We start from the raw sequence: 12,331 nt of genomic DNA on the forward strand, positions 1-12,331 counted from the left end.
TTTGTGTTGTAAGTATCTCAGATTGAGTTTGCTTATGCAGTTACTGCAGTACTGGTATTAAAAAATATAACCATTTTGTGTTCAGCAGTAACACAAGTATGCACTGTGTCTCACACCTGACTCTATTTTGAGATAGGTTGCTGTTCAGGCCAACTAATTTTCTGAAGAGTACCATGGAATACAGACAATCTATGAATAATCACTGCAGGGCAGAATAGGGGACCACAGTTGAATGTTTGTCATGAGGAGGATAGCTTCTCTAACAATATCCAACCCTTGTAAAGCACATTACTCTGGGCACTGGTTTAAGTCCAAGAGTGCATTTTTCTCAAAGTTTTCATTTTCCAACATGCTAATTCATAGTAAGAGTTTATAAACTAATCTGTTAGTACAGACTTTGGTATACTGCATGCACTTCTAGATTATCCGGTGATTTAACTGCAGTTCAGATACGTTACTGTTTTTTTTTTTTTTCCTTCCTCTTTCGCACTCTTGGCAGGAAACGCTGTTAGTTGCGTTCTAAACATTTGTGGCTGTAATAAAACTGATTTATACTGATGTATAAATACTGATGTATTTAAAATAATATTGAGGATCTAAGTTTGTCCTCATACCTATGAAGTTCAGAATTTAGGCTATAACTATATCCTAACTTCTCTTTTTGCTAGATTTTTTTTCAATGGATTTCAGACACTGTATGAACTAAATAGAACCAGTGTATTAACTCTCTTAAATATCATTTGTTAAGACAACTGTAAGAAATTCAGGAAGTTTTTTTCCCCCTAGACATTTCATAACAGAACTTATTTTTGTCCGGTCTCTCTTCCTTTTTTGATAAACACAGAAATGAGAAATAAGGTCTGTGAAATTTGACATAGCCTGTAGGAACCTATTATTATCTGTCACATAAATATATATTTATTATTGTGTATCTGTTATGATATATTTTGACAAGGTTTTGGTTTTCCTAGTAAGTAGAATGGAAGCAGGGAGAAATAGACTCAGTACTTGTAAGTTTTTACTTTGCTGCTTGTGGTGATTGGGATTTCCTAAATGTGAAAGCAGCTGAAGGTAATAGAGAAGTCCACTTCTATCTCAACAGCTCAACTTGCTAGTGTGCGTAAGATGCAAAGTTAGCTGTGGATAATCTGCTGACTTTAGACGTAGATGAATATGAGATTGAAACTAAAAAAGCCCATCGGCTGCACTCTGAGCGATAGACAGGGGAGCATGAACCTAAGAGAAATAGAATTGGATAACTGACAGGGAAGGAGAGATGTAAGGAAAGGAGAACAGTGGTGTTTCCCTTACAGCAGCCATGTGCATTGGCCGCCTTTACTTTATCTGCCTCTGCTAAAAGTGAATGCCTGGTCAGAGCATGAAAAGTCTACTTATCAGACTGTATTCTATAAAATCATTTAAATTTGTAGATCATTCACATTAAAAGTTATGATTAAAAGTAGATTTGTCATGGACTCTGCTTGTAATTTAAAACAAAAGCCTATGATTATTTGATACTTAGAATTTTGCATGTGTGAATGTGGTGATAAATAATTTAGGCCCCAATCCTACAAAGACTTATGCATGTGCTTAATGTTATGCATTTCAATGAAATGACTTACAGGTCGTAAAGTTGAGGCACGGGCATAAATCTTTACAGGATTGCAGTCTTAATGTAGAGCAACAAAGTTAAGACTTGGGGTAAATGGGAGACTATTAGATAAAACAATGGTTCTCAAACTTTTGTATTGGTGACACCTTTTACACAGCAAGCCTTGGAGTGCAACCCATCCCCCCAATTAATTCAGATCACCTTTTTTATGTTTATAAATGCTGGAGGTGAGGCAGGGTTTTGGGGTGGAGGCTGAAAGCTTGTGACTCCCCATGTAATAACCGCATGACCCCCTAAGGGGTCAGAGCCCCCAGTCTGAGAACCCCTGAGGTAGAAGGAACTTAGCAACAACTTGGAAGCCATTGTGATCTGTCCATGCTGGGGGAAAAAAGGTGTTAACATATCTTTCTGATGGCTTATAGAGGTTGGTGACATGGTAAATTGATCAGGACATGCAAGCGAATGAACAGACACGTTGGATGTATTTAAGTGGTAGGCCACAACTGGATTAATTTAACACTGGGCAGTGTGCCCACTCCCCTGTTCTCTCACACCAGGCATTTAACTGGTTCTAGCGTGTGATGACAGGGCTCCCATCATATAACCCATAATGTGGGGTAGATTCTCCTGTGTTTCTGTGCACTTTGGAATCTTCTCTCCCCCTTCCCGATAGGTTTGGGGAGTAGAGGTTATCAAAATGGAAATATCAGTCTACAAAGACTTCAGGTCTCTCCTCCTCTTACAGGCACATAGTCCACCAGCAAAATTCAGAATCTGACTGACTTTTGGGAGCTGGCGCTTTTAGCCTTTGTAAGCACTAGACACTGTGTTCAAGTTGCAACAAACTAAACAGTCTTATTTTTCTTAATAGGACTTAATTTGCAATTCCTATTGTTTTCAACTTAATCGTGCATCCATGATGCTATGAGGGAAAACTTACGTTGCTGCTGCCTATAACCGATGGTACATCATGTGCCTAAAGAGAGGAATTAACTCTCCAGAGCTGTCAAATCTGATGCCTTTTATAAGTTCAATATATTTTAAAATGACACAATGGACTTGAATTTCTTAATTTAATTTGAGTCAGTTTTCTGATAGAACACCCTATATTAGTTGTCAAAACATTTTTAGTGGAGAATTAAAAAATTCAGTATTGACAGTCAACAAAACAGTGAAAATGTGCATTTTACAGCATTTTGTATATGAAGTAAAACTGAAAAAAGAGAAATAATTCTGTGGTCTTTTAGCCATAATAACCATACAGGTTTGTTGTATTAATGGTTAGTACAAAATTTTCCTGATTTGAAATGCGATTTTTCAAATTGACGGTATCTTTAAAATAGCAAACTCCTCTCCAGTAAACCTTCCTAAAATATTGGCAAACAGGTTGTTTTATGTGTTAACAATGAGCTTTTACCCTGTTTTACCTTAACTCTGTTAAAATTTTTCATGACAAAACTGCAACCCTTGTTAGTTTATCTCATGCAATTGGCTGATATTCATCTTTTAAAACAAACCCCAAATCTGAAATTATTTGCACTAGTACATTTTTACAGTCTCAGTATCATGGCTGTGAAGTTTTTCTTCAAGCATGTTTTTCCATGAAATTAACAGTAATCAAATGCACCCCACTGTTCCACTTGAATACCAGTTTTTCAGACTCTCTTTTTCTCTCACCACCTCTTCACTCCATCTCAGTGTTCTTACTTTTCTCCTGTCTGTTCAGTTTCTAACTTTCATTTCCCAAATAGCAACAAAGATGTTAGGAACTGGTGCTAACTAACAAGGTAAAATCACTGAGGGCCACAGAATAGCCTTGGAATCCGGCAGTGCTTTCTGTACCATTGGTCAGTGACCTATATTGTGTCTCAGCAACATTTCCAGCTTTTGATGCTCTTTAGGACATGTTCTTTGTGAAATGCATTCTCTTGATAATGTAGTATTAAAATAATTAAATTCACTTCTTTAAACCTATGCCACTAAAGTTTAGCAGCTTAGTTAAATACGTTTTTAAAGAAATAGCAAGAGGAAAGCTAGCTTTAAAAAAAATCTAAACCTCCACTGAGTTACAAATCACTGAAAATAGGAGTTGTTAGGGTACAAATGTACCCTTTCTTGCAATTAACTTCTTGAGCTTTCTGTTAGAACAGTGCATATTGTTTTAATTTGTTTGCACTGATTTTTCTTTCTCATGCAACCTCTGGTTTTCTTATTTGAAAAAAAATAATCCATATTAAACTTGAAATTGTAATCAAAGTGCTTAAATCGGGTTTAAAATTATAACAGCATTTGATTTCCTTAATCTAGGCGTGCATAACACTGATGTGTTCTTCAGACAGGCTTACTTGTTTCACTGATTTTCTGTATTTCACTAGCAATTAAATATTTTCTTACTCTGTTGAAAACATTAATATATCCCCCCCCCCCCCCAATTGTATCTATTCAGTCATGTATTTAACTTCGTCCCCTGGAGTTTTGGGGACGAAGTAAACAGTAGCAAATCTTGTTAGTTGTGTTAATGAGTAAGTTTTATAGCTGATTCTGCTTTACTTGTGGTCTGCCAATATTGACCCTGCAAATTTATTTTTGATAAAATACACTTTAAAATCAATTATGTATTAAGTTAAAGGAATATTTCAATTTAATTGTTGAAATATTACCCTTTCTCCCCAAATAAATAAAAAGCAAGCAAAGGAAGAGTGTTGGAATCACCCTTTTGTCAACCTGTTGGGTGAATTGCCATTCATTCTTTGGTCATGTGTTAAGGTCATGTGTTACTTCAGTGCAATGAAAGCAAAACATAGGGTGCCATTTAGGCTGGTCACAAGCCTGAGTGCTACTTTGTCAATAAGCTCTTTGGCAAATAGTGCGTTTAGTTGCTGAAGCAAATAGCCATAGTGGAGCCTCATTAATGTTTTATGTGGATGTAGTTTTTGGCAAAACGGATCTGTCTCAATTCTGTGTCTTTAAAAGCAACTCCTGGCAGAGTCTGACATTCTTGTTTTTGTCTTTCTTTAAGGAAAAAATTTGTACACAAATGAATATGTGGCAATTAAGCTGGTAAGTTAATTTTTTTGTATTCAGACTGACTTTTATCAATATTTGAGATGTGAATTTGGTTAGAAATTTACTTTCAAATAATGGTTTGTTTATATGCAACTAAGTCTACTTGCGTGTATTACCACTGAATTATACTAGTTTCAGCTCGTCACTAGTTTCATGGGTGAACCAGACTGACTACTATTTCAGAAATCTGTCCACCAATCATACCAGGTGGATTCCTCTCTACTGCAGTAGCAGTAGAGGATTGAAAAATGTGACGACAGAGAAAACCCAGAGGAAAGAATCTAGAAATTCTGCTTCTGTCCAGCAGGAGAGCAGCAGTGGAGATCCTGGATGACTATTTTTCCAATTAACTCCCAACTTTTCAGTTTATCTTGTCTGTCATCACTTCTACTCTTGCTTCTCACTGTGAACAGGTAGCTGCCTTTTTAATTACTGAAATATCTGTAGAATATGAGATGTTTGATGTAATTTACTAATGAATACTTCCATATCAGATATGATACGCTTATGACCATGACATTCTTTCCCACATTTTAAGGGCTTGTCTGCAGAGGGGTTTAATTCATAGCTTTTTGCTGTCAGGTAACACATGTTACGGAAGCTGTAGTAATAGCTTGCACCCAAGGCACTGTACCCTTTGTCAACACGCATCATTGTGTACACTCGGGAGCGATTTGCTGCGAACTGCGCGTATGGCACTCTGTAAGGGCGCTCCTTTGCTTTTGCTGTTGAGCAGTGTGCATTCTGGGATTTTTTTTCAGTCTGTTGTGGGATGCGTAGTGGAAGCCAGGCGGGTTCTGATTATTTTTTTAAAAATCCTGTGATTCATTTGTCTCTGCCCCTGCCCTTTTTAAGGATTGGTAGCACCATTTTTGAATTGCTGTGGGGAGCTTGGGCCCAACAATGCTTGGCACCAGTACTCTGGCAACCCTGATATACGCATAGCCTACTTGGGCTGTATTTTAACACTCAAAGCTGGATGAATTCAGTTTTGAATTTTGCCTGATTCACCGTCAAGCAAACAATGTGGCAGCAGCTCCTCCAGCAGCAGGAGGATCTCCAGTGGTGGCAGAACAAGAAAGACACCGAGCAACTGAGTAGAGGACTAGTTCCTGGAGCAGCTTCACAACATGCGGCACTACTTCTGGTTTTGGAAAACCAGCATGGATTGGTGGGAAATGATTGTTCTGCAGACCTGGGATGAAAGAATTTCATTGGTGAAAAAATTTCTGGGAGGCCAACCTTTTTGGAGATATGTTCTGAACTGACCCTGCAGCTACAGCAGCAGTGAACCAACTTTCGGTGCCCTGTACATGTGGACAAGCGTCATGCCCATTGGGGCCATTGTCAGGCAGGTGTGTGATGCCATGGAAAAGGTACTGCTCCCCTGGGTTATAAAGCTTGGTAATGCTCTGGAGGTTATTGATTTTTGTACTCGTGTGATTCTCAGATTGTATTGGGACAACTCATGGGGACCGATGTGCCTCTTTGCTTCCTCTTCTCCTCCCCGAGTCAGGGCTCAGAATTCATAAAGAGAAAGAGGTATTTCTCCATGGTACTCCAAGGGCTTGTTGACTGCCATTGCAAGTTTATAGGCATAACTTCAGGGTGTTCTGGAAGAGTCCACAGTGTTAGGATCTTTTGAAATTTAGGTGTATTTAAATTAATAGAAGTAAGACTCCTTGGCCCTGGGAACACTATAGACATTACTAGCATGGACATTTTCCTCCAGTTTTATCCTGGGAGACCTGGCTTACCCTCTGCTTCCCTGGTTAGTGAAGCCATTCATGGAAGCATAGGACTGGAAGGGACCGGGACCTCAAGAGATCATCCAGTTCAGTCCCCTGCACTCAAGGCAGGACTATGTAATAACTAGACCATTCCTGATATGTTTGTCTAATCTGGTCTTGAAACCCTCCAATGACAGAGATTCCACAACCTCTCTAGGCAATTTGTCCCACTGCTTAACTGCCCTGACCATTAGGAAGTTTTTCCTAATGTCCAACCTAAACCTCCCTTGCTGCAATTTAAGCTCATTGCTTCTTGTCCTGTCCTTAGAGGTTAAGAATTTTTCACACTCCTCCTTGTAACAACCTTTTATGTACTTGAAAACTGGTATCGTGTCTCCCTTCAGTCTTCTCTTCTGCAGACTAAACAAACACAGTTTTTTCAATCTTTCCTCAGAACATTATTTTCTAGACCTTTAATAATTTTTGTTCTCTTCTGGACTTTCTCCAATTTGTCTCCATCTTTTCTGAAATCTGGCGCCCAGAACTGGACACAATATCCAGCTGATGCCTTAGTATGGCATAGAGTGGAGGAATTACTTCTCAAATCTTGCTTACAACACTCTTGCTAATGCATCCCAGAATGATATTTGCTTCTTTCGCAACAGTGTTACACTGTTGACTCATATTTAGCTTGTGATCCACTATAACACCTACATCTGTCTGCAGTACTCTTTTCGAGGCAGCCATTTCCCATTTTGTGTTTGTACAATTGATTGTTTCTTCCTAAGTGGAGTACTTTGCATTTGTCTTTATTGAATTTCATTCTGTTTACTTGAGACTATTTCTCTAGTTTGTCCAGATCATTTTGAACTGGCTGCTTAGAAGATAGGAACTGTTAACTACTGCCTCAATAGTTGCAGAAAGACAGCTGAGAATTAATTTGGCTGTTGGAAAGGGATATGGCTTTGTTTGTGGAATAGACTAGAAGCAGCAGAAAAAAATCCCAAATGTTGTCTGTTTGAACAGTATTTGTGAGTGTAAGGGAGAAAACCTTATCAATGGGTGGGAGGTGGAGATGCAGAGATTTGCTCAGCCATTTGAGTAGCCAGCGAAGTGTCAAGGACAAAATGCTAATAGCCAGGGTGATATTGTCAGGGAGGCCTATTGATCTTATTTTGAACCTCAGGCCTGAAATTGCAAAGCTGTACTGTATTGTTTTTATGGGTGTTGTGTTGTGGCAGTTCCTGTTGCACCGTGTGTGTTTATCTGCATGTGGTTGCAAACCTTGATGAATTAGTGAAAATGTAATTATTTTCTGTGTAAAATGAACTGTTGATGCCTTTAAAATTTCATTTGTCAGGTTGTTTAATAAAAATTTACTATGCAACAATTATGTAATGACAAATGACCTTTTCATTAAATCAGCAGTGAAACAAAACAGTAAAGTGCAGCAGTTCAGTGCAGGGAAGTATGCAAGGAGCGGGGCACTTAAAGTCACAGCAGAGTAAACAGTTTGGCTCTGCTTCTTCTGAAGTGGAGTGCCAAGGCTCAAAAGTTACCTGGGGTGATAGAGGGCTCAAAAGAGGGGGTGCCAGGTGCCCTATTCTCTGTGCCTTGAGCTGGTGTCCATGAGGGGAATGGCTTCTGGGAGCAGTTCTGCAGGAGTGTAGTGGGGAGGAGTTGTTCCCAGTAGCCAGTGTTGTCCATGGCCTACATAACTTGGCTAGCTGCTGATTTGCAGTATTGTATTGCCTGCTGCCCTAATAGTATCATGCACTACAACAGAGCCTTTTGGCTTCCTATCTTCTCCAGGAGTTGCCTCTACCATCTCCCTGTCTTTTTCCATACTGACTTTGGCCATGGCAGTTCAACTGCTATGCTGTCCTTTGCAGTGAACTCCCTGGTAGAGCTCCTTGTCATATATTCACTCTCTGTCCTCAGTTACTGCCTCCATCTCTTTTCTCTTTATTTTATTTTTTTTTTGTGATGGAGACTCTAATGATATTTATGAACATTTCTTCACAGTTTTTCTGTTTTTTCCCCCCTCAGGTTTGCCAGCCACTGACAAAGGCCTTGTCTTTGAAGGTCTGGCCAGTGCGGGTGCTGTAGCTTTGGGGGTATTAAAAAATGAGACAGGAGTATTCTAGAGAGGCTATGATAACATTTTTATGCATTTCTGGCTTTACCTCTCTGAGATTCTTCCAAGTCTTTGGGGAACCCCTGAAATAGTAAGCCATGCATGCGTTGGGAGCTGGAAGTCCTGGTGCCAGAGGTGAAGAACATGGAGCGCACTATCACTCCCAGAGCTAGAACCATGCTGGAGAGGACCCAGAGGGATGCTATCCGCTGCCAATACATGGAAAACTTGAAACAGAAGCCGGACCAGGGCAAGGCCTTCGAGGTGACATGCAAGTGGGATGCCAGCAACCACTTCCTCCCTGGCAGCTTCAGCTGATTTGCCGACTGGAGGTTCATCCACCAGACCTGCGTCTCACTGAATGGAGCTGTCCACTATAGGAATCAGGACAACCGATGCAGGAAGTGCAGCTATGCCAACGAGACACTACCCCATGTCCATAGGGAAGGTCACCATGAACTCCACCGTTCCCGGAACCGACAGACATCGTCATCACCAACGAGGACTGGAAGAAGATCATCATGGTGGACGTCACCATGCCCTTTGAAAACAGGACCCCGGCTTTCACGACGCCCAATCTCGAAAGCTGAAGAAATATGCTGACACCCTGAGAGCTAGGGGCTACGAGGTACAAATTCATGCACTGATAGTTGAAGCCCTGGGCCCATAGGACCCTGGTAATGAGCGAATGCTGAGAGAATGTGGAGTCGGTCAATGCTACGCTCGGCTGATGCGGCAACTCATGGTATCAGACGCCATCAGGTGGTCAAGGGACATCTACGTAGAACACATCACCGGACGTCAGCAATACCGGGAGGGACAATCTTCACTCATTGATATATTTTCCTTTCCACCACCAATTCTCTGTATAACTTTTTCAGGAGTAATGTACCCAAATGTATGGATGCTAGATATCTAAACTGTATTCTTAAATTCATTCACCTAAATTTGGGTTATTGCTGATTATGCACTATATGTATCTTATGACTTTAAAAACAAACTTTGTATTTGTGAATAATCTAAGCACTATATCCAGATGTACAAATACTCTTTTCTCAACCTATTATATAATTTTTTTTAACATTAGCTTTAATAAAAAATTTACGCTGTGTGGCTTTGCTGTTGTGCCTTGGAGGATTGAGGGTAAGGGTGCAGGGAAGGGAAAGGAGGTTGTGATTGGGAATTGTGTTCAGTCTTGCTTTGCAGTTTTGCTGAGCCTTGGAGGTGCTTATATGATGTTGGAGGGATTAGCAGGGAGAATCTGCATAATAAACAAGGTGCATAATTCCCTCTACATCACCAGAAGGCTGTCCTGACTCTGGATGATGTTGCACTGAGGCAGGTGACAGGATGCAGAGAATGGTCAGATTCAAAAAGGCAAAGGGCAGACCAGGGAGATACGCTGTGAAGTTATTCACTAAGATGGTCCCCCTAGAAGTTGTGCTGGAGTGGAAATGAGTTGCAAACTATACCACTGGGGAAGGCTATGTAGCTATTCCTTAGTTTCTGAACAAAAATTGAACAATTCTTTAGCCTTAGATTTTGCTTTTTTACCTGAACACATGTTGAAAGTACAGAGTAAAACAGACAGGGTTCTGCAATGATTATTTGAAACATTCACCATTACCAATCTGTAAGAATGCATATTATTGGGCTTTTATAGGGGAGCTGTACTTTTTATAGTTTTGGGCATACACTGTCGTCTGTCTCATGAAAAGAGAGTGCTGCTTTTCTTGTAATCACTGCTCAATAAACTTTTGCATTTTTCACAAAAGAATGTTTTCCTTATTTGAATCTGCTGTGGGATGGAGTGAGGGAGAGACTGTAGCAGTGCCATGCTGCTGGCTGCCATTTTGAGGTGGCAAATAGTGTTTGGAGTGGGGGTGGTATTGGGCAGGACATCTGAGGGAAGAGAAAGGAGAAAAGAAAATACGTATATGGCCATGGGCCCAAAAATGTTAGGTAGATGGGGCTTTAGCTTGAGATGGAGACCAATTACCTGGCTCGAGTAGCCGCCATTTTGGAACAGTGAATGGGTGGTGGTGGGAAGGTGGTAAATGGACAGTTTGGGTCGAGGGCAGGAGGGAGATTTTGACCTCAGTTAGAAAGGCTTCTGTCTCACATCAACCTACAATAGCTGCTGCTGTGGGGCACCCAGCATGGAAGCTAGTATGGCATACTAACAAATTATAATTTAAAATACTTTTTGTTTTGTTTTAAAAAAGTACATGCAAAAGTTCCTTCCATAGGATCAGCCTCAGTCCTTCTCTGGATTGCTGCCTGGGATTTGGGATGTCTTGCTGGTGCTCCTCGAGGGGAGAGCAAGCTTCGTTCGTTGCCTGGGTTGGGTGGTTATGTAGTTATCTAAAATCCTATTCAGCACCTTAAAAAGGACAGGTTATATGTCCCCTACTGGAGTTTTTTCCTGTTGGCCCTTATTTTAATGTAGGTGCTTCTGAGCTGTTTTGCTGTGTATCTGACACTGTTCAGCATCCCGGTTGTGGCCCCTCATGGACATCTGCCCAGCAATGTCCACAACAATGTCTTAATTGCGGTGGGAGGCTACAAGACTTTCCTGCACAAATGCTTCTGCTCACATGGCAATGAGATCCAGGGTGTTGTAGGGCTTCTGTGGTATTCTTTCAGGTATTGCAATAAACTGGCATCCAGGAGCAAATGGATAAAATGCTGCTGTATGCCATTTGTAAAAAGGGGAGGGGACAGAGCAGGATAGGGCATGCAAGTAAACAGACAAGTCCGTAATGGTCACCTGTAAAGCGATGTGGGATAGCCATTGGTTGACTGTCAAAGTAGTTCTCAGCAGCATTCCGTGCACATGAACAATAGATGGGACCAACTCTCACTTTTCAGCAAAGTTAATTCATTTTGAAGCAGGACTCTGGAATTTGTGATAAATATGGAGTGAGTGTGCTATAATGAATTTCATTGTTTATATGCAAGTATTTTCAGAGTGGATTAACTCCAAAAAGTTGTGGATTAACACCCCCGTAAAGAAGAGTCTTAAGTTTCAACCATTATTTAAATTGAAGTTCTGCTGTGCTTGTGGATGTGACTTAGGCCTTGTATACACTACAGGGGAAAATTGATCTAAGCTACGCAATTTGAGTTACATGAATAGCGTAACTCAAATCAACATAGCTTAGATCTACTTACCGCGGGGTCCACGCTACGCGATGTTGACTGGAGATGCTGTTGCGTCGACTCTCCTTACTCTTCTTGATCTGGAGGACTACAGGAGTTGATAGGAGAGCGATTTAGTGGGTTATTGATCGCAGATCAACTGCCGATGCATTGGTCGCTGCTCGTCGATCCCTGGTAAGCGTAGACAAGCCCTAAGCTGTGGGTAAACCAATGTTAGTTTCTATAATAATGAAGATATTTCAGAATGGATTGAGGTTTTTAAAAACAAAGCAAACAAAAAAACCGCGACAAAGAATGTATGAAGGTGTAAAGCGCTGTAACTTTTATGAACACGTTTTTTTGGAAAAACTTGCATAACTGTCTCTTGGCTCCACTAATGAATGCCATGGAGTTATTCCAAATCATCCGTAGAATATTTTTTGCAGTACCTTATATATCGAACATTCTGGTTATATAAAGTGAAATTTAGAATATGAAAACCTGAGCTGTGGAATAGCGAAATAAAAAATGGCAAGTCTAAAAAGTAAATGCTTTTAATATAATTATATAGTAAGCTTATGAGAGGAACTTCTACCAAACTACTTCATGGTTAAATCAGGGTTGCCAAATACAAAGTTCATTCCA

The 12,331-nt window shown here is 40.4% G+C and overlaps 1 protein-coding gene across 6 annotated transcripts in view; it reads left to right on the forward strand.

Annotated features, from left to right (window-relative positions):
- The window catches only part of CSNK1G3 (casein kinase 1 gamma 3), a 162,035-nt gene that overhangs the window by 31,275 nt on the left and 118,429 nt on the right, over window positions 1-12,331 (forward strand). For 5 of the 6 annotated variants that reach the window (XM_048849392.2, XM_048849394.2, XM_048849389.2 and 2 more), the window contains exon 4: window positions 4,632-4,672. The exons of the other annotated variant lie outside the window; for it this stretch is intronic. In XM_048849392.2, the coding sequence (XP_048705349.1) occupies window positions 4,632-4,672 (41 nt within the window). The remainder of the gene's footprint in view (window positions 1-4,631; window positions 4,673-12,331) is intronic. 6 annotated transcript variants of the gene reach the window in all.

The sequence above is a fragment of the Caretta caretta genome, chromosome 5 (assembly GCF_965140235.1).
Source record: "Caretta caretta isolate rCarCar2 chromosome 5, rCarCar1.hap1, whole genome shotgun sequence".
NCBI classification, from domain to species: Eukaryota; Metazoa; Chordata; order Testudines; family Cheloniidae; genus Caretta; species Caretta caretta.